At 45.8% G+C, this 9,519-nt stretch overlaps 1 protein-coding gene across 1 annotated transcript; it reads left to right on the forward strand.

Moving 5' to 3' along the window:
- The first annotated feature begins 2,345 nt into the window (after positions 1-2,345).
- Positions 2,346-3,218, forward strand: LOC149325818 (uncharacterized). Its single transcript, XM_089564395.1, has one exon. The coding sequence runs from the start codon at positions 2,346-2,348 to the stop codon at positions 3,216-3,218; it is 873 nt and encodes a 290-aa protein (XP_089420521.1).
- Positions 3,219-9,519: the final 6,301 nt, after the last annotated feature.

The following is a 9,519-nucleotide window of genomic DNA, read 5'->3' on the forward strand; positions in this document are numbered from 1 at the left end:
CTTTGCGAACTCTTTGACGGTCGGCTTTGGCGTCCTCTGGCTCTGTGCAGATGCGGTCTGTTCAACGAAAAACCGAAGCAACCACTGATCTCTTGTGAGAGGCTGGGTGAAGGGAGTTAAAGTGAAGATAGCGGCCAGTATGAGTGCTCTTTCTGTACACTTTGAATGAGAGTGCGGATTGGCTTCGTTTCACTAAGACGTCCAAAAATGGAAGCTGTCCATTCTCTTCTTTTTCGACTGTGAACTGGATGGCTCCTTCGATGCTGTTAAGATGCGCTGTGAAATCAAGTAAAGCATCCTTCTTGATAATAGAAAAACAGTCATCGACGTACCGCACAAAAATCTTTGGTTGTGGGCTGAATGAATCTAGTGCGCGGCTTTCCAGCCATTCCACTGTTAGGTTTGCAGCGGTAACAGAAACTGAAGCGCCCATGGCTGTGCCGTGGACGTGTTTGTAAAACACATGGTCGAAAGTAAAATAAGTGTTACTCAGGCAGAAATGCAGGAGTCGCCTGAGATCCGGTACATCGATTGGCGACCTGCCAGGCAAAGTGGCATCAGATTCCACGGCTCCCGCGCAAACCTCGACTGCTAAGTCAGTTGGAACGCTCGTGAAGAGCGCCTTGACATCAAAAGAGACCATCATGTCACAGTCGTCAAGACGCACGTTTCGAACTTTTTCTATAAAGTCAGCAGAATGACGCACATTGGTGGGGGTTCTTCCGACGAGCGGAGTCAGAGCATACGACCTACTGCATACGCCCGCTGCCTAGGGCACATTTTGAAGCATAAATAGCCAGCCTTTTCACGTCTGTACCTTTTGTGAACAATGTTCCCGTGTGGGAGACGAAACATCGTTTAAAGTATTCATTTTTATTTCGGTCGGTGTTCTGCCTTCTTCTTCATGTACACCCCCGATCAGACGAGTTTCAGTCCAACCCTCGACTTCATCAACTTACGCCGGTCGTATGGCCAAATAGCAATCGCCGAAATCCGTCGATTTACTTCCGTGACTACTCGAGTGGCATCATTCAAAGGTCACTTGAACTTCAACATGATATGCAAGACCCTTTGTCTCATTCCACGATCCTTCCGCTTCAACAGGCCCGTTGCAACAACTTTCGGCTACAGCGTGGTCGCCAAGGCTGGACGACTTCTACTACAGGCAAGAATTTTAGATTGCAAACAAACGATTAGGAAACTAGAAAACGAAGCTTTCTTTGCACGACGCCAGCTAGAGCACCAGTACTCAGCAGTTTTTCCAAGCGTGCAGCTACACGCCAATTTTCAGGCCAAATTATCTTCAGCCAGAGCAGAACAGTCTCACGAAAGCCAACTCAACAGGCATGCTTATCAAGATAGGCCTGCATGCAGCAACGCCACTTTGTCAACAGTTCACAACCTGTCCTCGTATAAGCCTAATCCGGCTGAAATGTCCGTACTCAACTTGGGCCTAAACTTCAATGTGGCGCCGGCGCCAGAGAAAAGAAAAATTGTATGCGCGGTGGAGAATACAATCAGCAAGGCGGAACCCTTCCGCCGCGAAGAAGCACTACTCGCGCAATCGGCGCTCTTTCGGGGCTGCGTCCGCTTCAGGCCTTCTCGACACTCTCTTCAGCTCAGCGCAACGCAATCAAGCAACTCCGGGCTAATGCCGATTTGGTCATTCTACCAGCTGACAAAGGAAATGCCACTGTTCTCGACAAGGTCGACTACAAGAACAAAATGCTGGCCTTGCTGAATGACCAGAGCACTTACGTGCGTCTCAAGAAGGACCCAACGGCAAAGATACAGACACAGTTGCAAAAGCTTCTATCGCACGTATTTCAAGTGGTTCCACCATAGCACAAGTCCCTCTACTTCGCGCTACTATGTCACAATGGCTCAGCTCCGGCGTTGTATGGCCTTCCTAAGATACACAAAACCGATCTTACAATGAGGCCTATCGTAGATTTCACCCGTTCACCCCTCTACAAGCTCTCCGGCTTCCTGCATCGCATACTGGCTCCGCTAGTCGGAAGAGCACCCATCAATGTGCGTCATTCTGCTGACTTTATAGAAAAATTCGAAACGTGCGTCTTGACGACTGTGACATTATGGTTTCTTTTGATGTCAAGTCGCTCTTCACAAGCGTTCCAATTGAATTAGCAGTCGAGGTTTGCGCGGCAGCCCTGGAATCTGATGCCACTTTGCCTGGCAGGTCACCAATAGATGTATCGGATCTAAGGCGACTCCTGCATTTCTGCCTGAGTAACACTTATTTTACTTTCGACCATGTGTTTTACAAACACGTTCACGGCACAGCCATGGGCGCTTCAGTTTCTGTTACCGCTGCAAACCTAACAATGGAATGGCTGGAAAGCCGCGCACTAGATTCATTCAGCCCACAACCAAAGATTTTTGTGCGGTACGTCGATGACTGTTTTTCCATTATCAAGAAGGATGTTTTACTTGATTTCACAGCGCATCTTAACAGCATCGAAGGAGCCATCCAGTTCACAGTCGAAAAAGAAGAGAATGGACAGCTTCCATTTTTGGACGTCTTAGTGAAACGAAGCCAATCCGCACTCTCATTCAAAGTGTACAGAAAGAGCACTCATACTGGCCGCTATCTTCACTTTAACTCCCTTCGCCCAGCCTCTCACAAGAGATCAGTGGTTGCCTCGCTTTTTCGTCGAGCAGACCGCATCTGCACAGAGCCAGAGGACGCCAAAGCCGACCGTCAAAGAGTTCGCAAAGACCTCTCCGAGTGTGGCTACCCGTTGCCTTTCGTCAACGCTTTGGAACGCAAACTGTTGCGACCCCCGCGATCTGACAGTGGCCCAGCCGCCAAAAAATGTGCACCTGTGCCATATGCGCCCGGGATCAGCGAAACCTTGGCGCGCATCCTGCGTTCTTACAAAGTCGAGGTGTCACATGTGCCGGCGAAAAAGTTGCGGCAAACTCTCGTCAACATAAAAGACTGCCTGCCAAAGGAAACGTTTCCGGGCGTAGTGTACAGTATACCTTATAGAGACTGTCACCATGTGTATGTGGGTGAAAGTGGAAACTTTGTTAAAAGATTGAAACAACACCAGTATGACGTTGAAAACAAGAAAGCTTCGTCAAATGCACTCACCGAACATTCTGAAAGCAGACAGCATGACATAGATTGGAGCAATGCGCGCATTTTAAAAACAGAAAAAATCTCAAAAGCCGTCTATATCTCGAATCCTTAATTATTCAGACAACCGAACACACCCTTAAACTTGAAGAAGCGTAGCTTGTTGGGCCAGTTGGTGCATGGCATGTAGGAAACTAGCGAAAAGGACGCATTCACAAGTAGGAGAAGTACACAGGACAACGCTGGAAACACAACTGAAAATTCTTTACTTGGTAGATGGCCAACATCAGAACAGGGCGCACATGCGCGAGAGGACCACAAACGCTATCAAAACAGCAAACACAAAACTGACTAAGCGAGCGAAGATTGCATGTGGCAACCTATGTCCCATTCATGAAACTGTACTCTTTTGCCGTGAACCTAACAGAGCTGTCGCTGACGCATTCAGTTCCTAACTGCTTGATTTTAAAAGCCTCTAAGATTTCTCGTTCTATCTGTGTTTTGCCGCGGCCGATGATTTTGACATTATGGAACAGAGGGGTGCAGTCTTTGCAGTGGTTGCAATGTCTTGGAAGATTTGCTGTGTTGCCTGGCTGCAGCGAAATGCGGTGCTGCCTCATACGGTCGTTGACGCATTGACCCGTTGGACCTATGTAGGCCTTGCCACAGGACAGTGGGAGTGAGTAAACAACATCGGTTGTGCATTTGGTGAACATGCTCTGGTGTTTAACATTACATTTCTTTTTTGTGCTAATTTTTGAGATACGTGAACAAAGCGACGACAGTTTGGTGGGCGCAGAAAAGACTACAATAACACCGTATTTCATGGCTACGTTTTTAACGCTATGTGAGACTTTATGCAGGTATGGCATTACAGCAGGTCTGGATTCTTCACTAGGCGTTTCATCTCTTTTGTACTTTGACTTAAATTTACTGGTAAAGGTCTCAGCAATAGAAACGAGGACGTCCTCAGGGTAGCCCGCTGACCTCAAGCGGTCAAGTTGCGCTAAGAATCTCTTTTGCATATTAGCCGCCGCGGTGGCTCAGTGGCTATGGTGCTCGGCTGCTGACCCGAAAGACGCGGGTTCGATCCCGGCCGCGGCGGCTGGAATTTCTTTGGAGGAGAAATTCTAGAGGCCCGTGTACTGTGCGATGACAGTGCACGTTAAAGAACCCCAGGTGGTCGAAATTTCCGGAGCCCTTCACTACGGCGTCTCTCATAGCCTCAGTCGCTTTGGGACGTTAAACCCCATAAACTAAACTAAACTAAACTCTTTTGCATATTGTGTATACAAGACCTGCGCAGAGCATTACCGAGGCAAAGGTTGGCAATGCCTCTCTTCACAAGTTTGGAATGTGAGGAGGAGTAGGGCAGCAGGTTTTTCTTGGTCCGTGGAGAGTAGCTCCAGCAAACACGGCTTTCATCAGAGAAGGCGAGACTCAAATCTAAAAACCTAATTGAGTCATTAAGGGGCACTTCATGAGTAAAACTCAAGTCAGGACAGGTATCAGTAAAGAAGGTCAAAATTTCATTTGCGGCCGCTTCGACACTGTCACGGGAAGTTAGTTTCAAGAATATTAAGAAATCGTCTACATACCTTAACACTTTCACTACTCGATCGTCAATAAGCGTGTCATGCAACAAATTGTCAAAATGATATAAAGATATGTGGCACAAAATAGGAGCTACACACAAGCCAATGGGAACACCCTGCTTCTTTATGTACCTGCAGTTTTCATGTTCTACCAGAGTGGAAGAAAGGTAGCAAGCCAAAAGTTCCAAAAAGGATTTCACCGATATGCCCGAGCTGTTCTGGAAGGCCACTGCACCTCGGTTTTCGATGAGATCTCGCACAGTAACTAACAAGTACTTTTGAGGAACTGAATAGAAGAGGTCTTCGATGTCCACGGAAAAGGCGGAATTGGCACTCACACTGGTAGCGGATAAGTAGTCCACGACGTCCATCGAGCTCCGAGCGCTAAAGGGGTCGTCAGGTGCCAACAGTCCAAGGATCGTTTCAAAAACTGGCCCACTAATTTCTGCCACGAACTGTCCTCTGTGACAATGGCCCTAACAGGGCAGCCAGTTTTATGTGTTTTTGTTGAGAAACACATTCTCAGCACGTCGGTATTATCTTTCTTTAACTTCTTTAAGCAAACCGTTAAGATTGAGGTTCTCCAGGAGCTGTAAGGCGTGCCTTTTTATCTGCGGAGGCTTTGTGTTGGCAGGCTTGAAATTCTTGTTGATGTAGATTACATTGGACGATGTACAGTCAAAACTGGTCTTTATATCGAAACTGAAATCGCTTGCGGTACTTTTAACCGTAGTGTCAGTTTGTAAATGTTTGCATGTCTTGCATCTAGGTCGAGAGCATGAAGTTACTGTCGGTGGTGGTTTCTTACCGAGTCTAGCATGCACCAGAATGTCCTTCAGGTTTATGTTGCGTCTGTATGTTACCCTTGGTGCGTCGGGAAATATTTTCTTGAGACGGTCGTTACCAGTTAAAATGGGGTGGTATTTCCGCAGAATATTGTTTATGTTTGGGGCGTGGAACCGGCATGGCTGAAGCACTGCCGCTCACGTTTTTCCTGTTGCTTTTGCAGACACATGGCGTCTCAGCTTTGAAGGAATGTTGCGGTTGTGCCGTTTCGTGTTCATCGCCTACGAGTTCACCCTTTTCGTCTGGGATATGCGCCGACGGATCAAGAAACGCAACTTCGTCTGCTGCTGCCAGGGACGATTCGACGTGCGTCGCCGCTGACTTCGACAGATGTGCCGTACCGGTCTATGAACACTGGTGCAGTGATTCCCTAATCGACAGCCTACAAATACCGAGATCTGGCAGTCAACCAGGGGGGCGTGAAACCGGCATGGCTGAAGCACTGCCGCTCACGTTTTTCCTGTTGCTTTTGCAGGTTAGTAACACAAACTTGCACTGTTTTCGCGCGCATTTCGTTTTGCCGGTTCCACCCCATGTGTTATTTGCTTGTCTCAGAACTCACTCGCAACCGAAAGGTTACTCGCGTCGTCGTTTTCGGTTATTGCGTCGTATTTCCTTTTATCTGTTGCTGCTACTTCTATGTGATGACGTTGAGCCTAACCCAGGTCCGTCTACCGCAGAAACTCTGCAGATGCTCCTAGATGGCCAAGATACGATTAAGGCCAAGTTGAGTGCAATAGAACTGACCCAAGTTGAAAGTAAGAGAGCCATACATGATCTCGGCAGCCGTATTGCATCGATATAGTCAAGAATAGCGAGCCTTGATGAAATGAACTGTGCAGTTGGTGAATGGAAAAAACGATTTGAAGGTCAGCAGCGAATGTTTAGTTCAGTAATGGCAAAGGTTGAGCATCTGGAGAACCAGAGGAGGCGTTGCAATTTGCTTTTCTTTGGTGTCGAGGATACAAAACTAAACGAGTCAAATGAGGACTCAGTAGAATGCGTAATTGACGTGTGTAAGTCGAAATTAGGAGTTCAATCCGTAAAACTAGAAATTGCTCACAGGTTAGCCAGATTCAAGTCGGGTAGCAACCGTCCTTTAAAAGCGATTTTCGTCTCATACGCTGACAAGCGGAAGGTTTTAAAGAGGGCTTATAAATTAAAAGGAATTGATGTCAGTATTTTAGAGGACTTTTCTGAGGAAGTACATAGAAAGGGAAAGTTTCTATGGCAGTTCGCAAAATCACGTGAACAAAGTGGCGACAAGATCAGCCTCAGGTATGACACTCTTATTATAAACGGCGAGAAGTACTTGTTTGATGATAATACAAATAAGGTCGTACCGATAGTAGGTGATAAGGTCAGGGCTATAAAGGAGGTAGGACCGGTTGAGTGACGGTGTCGGCGTAATGCAACGCTTATTTCCTTTCTCGTAATTAACTGCCGTAGCATTAAAAACAAGGTTGATGAATTTGCAGCTCTAATTGATATGGTGAAGCCGTCCGTTATTCTCGGTACTGAATCATGGTTAGCAAATGAAATTGCAGATGGTGAAGTATTCCCAGATCGTTTTAAATGTTATAGAAAGGACAGACACTTGCATGGAGGAGGTGTATTTATTCTTGTGGATGCTTCAATTTCTTCTTACCAAATAAATGTTGCCGATGAATGTGAAGCTGTATGGTGTAAACTGATTCTTAATAACAACAAAGTTATAACTGTGTGTTCGTTCTACCGCCCGCCTGATTCATCAGTTGATGTGTTTGCGCAGCTGGCGGGGAAAGTTGACGCAATTCAAACAGATTTTATGGTGATCGGAGGTTATTTCAATCTGCCTATCATTAACTGGACTCATCAACCTCACTTCCAGTCCTTTACGAGTCGCTCCTGCCAAGAACTGATCAACTTGGTTGAACTTTATGCATTGCGTCAAACGGTTCTAGAACCGACACGTGGGGATCACATCCTAGGTTTGTTGTTCACAAATCAACCTGAATTCGTCAATTCCACTCATGTGCTACCTGGAATAAGCGATCACAGTGCTGTGCTTTGTGAAATGAAAGTTGAACATGTAAGGAGCGCTGGTACAGCACATAGGCTAGTATAAACCTATGAAAAAGCAAACGTAAGGGAGATAAATGAAGTGTTGAATAAGTACCGAACGATCTTTGAAACGCATGCCGATAACTCTGGAGTGGTTGAACTATGGTCTAGATTTAAGGATAAGATGTTTGAACTGAGGCAGTGCTTTGTTCCGGCATGGATATTAACGAAGAGGAGGAGTAAAAGCAAACCATGGTTTACGCGGGAGCTACGCAGTATTACGCGCAAAAGGCAACGTGTTTACGCTAAATTTAAAGGAAATCCGACGCGTGAGAATTGGTTCAAGCTTCAGGAAATTGCCGGGAGAATGAACGTTGCTGTGGCAGCTGCAAAGAATTCGTTTGGCATTTCAATGGAGACGAAATTAAAAGAAAATCCAAAGGAATTTTGGAAACATGTAAAGAGAAATGGAAAAGACTCTGTAACTATACCACCTCTTGTTTCTGGTGACATCTTTGTTGATGATGATGCACAAAAAGCTGGGTTCTTTAATAAATATTTCAGCTCTGTTTTCAGCTCTGAAATCGAACATGCTGATATGAATACCCCGAGTTTCCAGCCAGTGGCGAGTGTTATGGATGATGTCGTCATCAGCATCAGCGGTATACAGTCTCTGTTGCAGAATCTGAAGATTGCTAAGGCTGGTTGTCCTGATGACTTGCCATACAAATTCTACAAACTGTGTGCTGAGTCGGTTGCACCCTACTTAAAGATAATTTTTTAAAAATCGCTTGAAGAATCCTGCCTTCCAGATGACTGGAAAATTCCAAGTGTTGTGCCAATCTACAAATCTGGCCCTCGCAACACTGTATCAAATTATAGACCGGTATCTCTAACTTCAGTTGCGTGCAAGATACTCGAACATATTTTGTTCACCAGTATAGCAGCACATATGGACGCACATTCATTGTTTAATCGTCGTCAGCATGGTTTTTGAAGGGGCCTATCGTGTACTACGCAGCTGACTTAATTTGCGCACGATTTGGCTGAGGCACTGGACAGACGACTTAGCGTGGACTGCGTGTTTTTGGACTTTAAAAAGGCCTTTGATACCATGACGCATTCTTTACTAATTCAAAAAATGTCTTTTAACAATATTAGTCCTCAAGTGATATCATGGGTAAAAGATTACCTATGTTTACGGCAGCAGTTTGTGGTTATGAATGGCGCCGAGTCTCAAAGAGTGCAGGTTGTGTCTGATGTTCCCCAGGGCTTCGTGTTAGGACCACTATTGTTCCTGCTCTACGTGAATGACATTGGTGACGGAATAGTATCTCAAATGCGGTTATTTGCGGATGACTGCGTTCTTTATAGTGTTGTCACTAGTGATCGAGATGCGGAAATGTTCCAAGAAGATTTGAACAGAATCTCAGAGTGGTGCGTTAAATGGAATATGAATTTGAATTTGTCCAAGACTGTCCATATGAAGTTTACAAGAAAGAAAAACCCTGATGTGCATTCATATGTTATTAGGAACACAATGTTAGAACAGGTATTCGAATTTAAATATCTAGGCGTTTATTTTACTCCTGATTTGAGCTGGCGCCGTCACGTCGATTATATCTCTGCTAAAGCATGCAGAAACTTGGGATTTCTTCGCCGAAATGCTAGCACTTTTCCACTGTCATGTCGCGACATTTTATTCAAGACTTATGTCAGGTCGGTTCTGGACTACGCGTGCACTGTCTGGGACCCGCCTACTGCTAGAGATAAAGGTAAGTTGGAGAGGGTGCAGAACATTGCCTCTCGTTTCGTGTCTGGCTCACGCGGGGCTCGTTACAGTGCATCGCGTACGAAGGATGCACTCAACTGGGAATTGCTTGACACGCGCCGAAAGAAGTTGCGTCTGAAGCTGTTTCATGCTGTTTATTA

The sequence above is a fragment of the Amblyomma mixtum genome, chromosome 10 (assembly GCF_055824585.1).
Source record: "Amblyomma mixtum isolate Tamu chromosome 10, ASM5582458v1, whole genome shotgun sequence".
NCBI lineage: Eukaryota > Metazoa > Arthropoda > Arachnida > Ixodida > Ixodidae > Amblyomma > Amblyomma mixtum.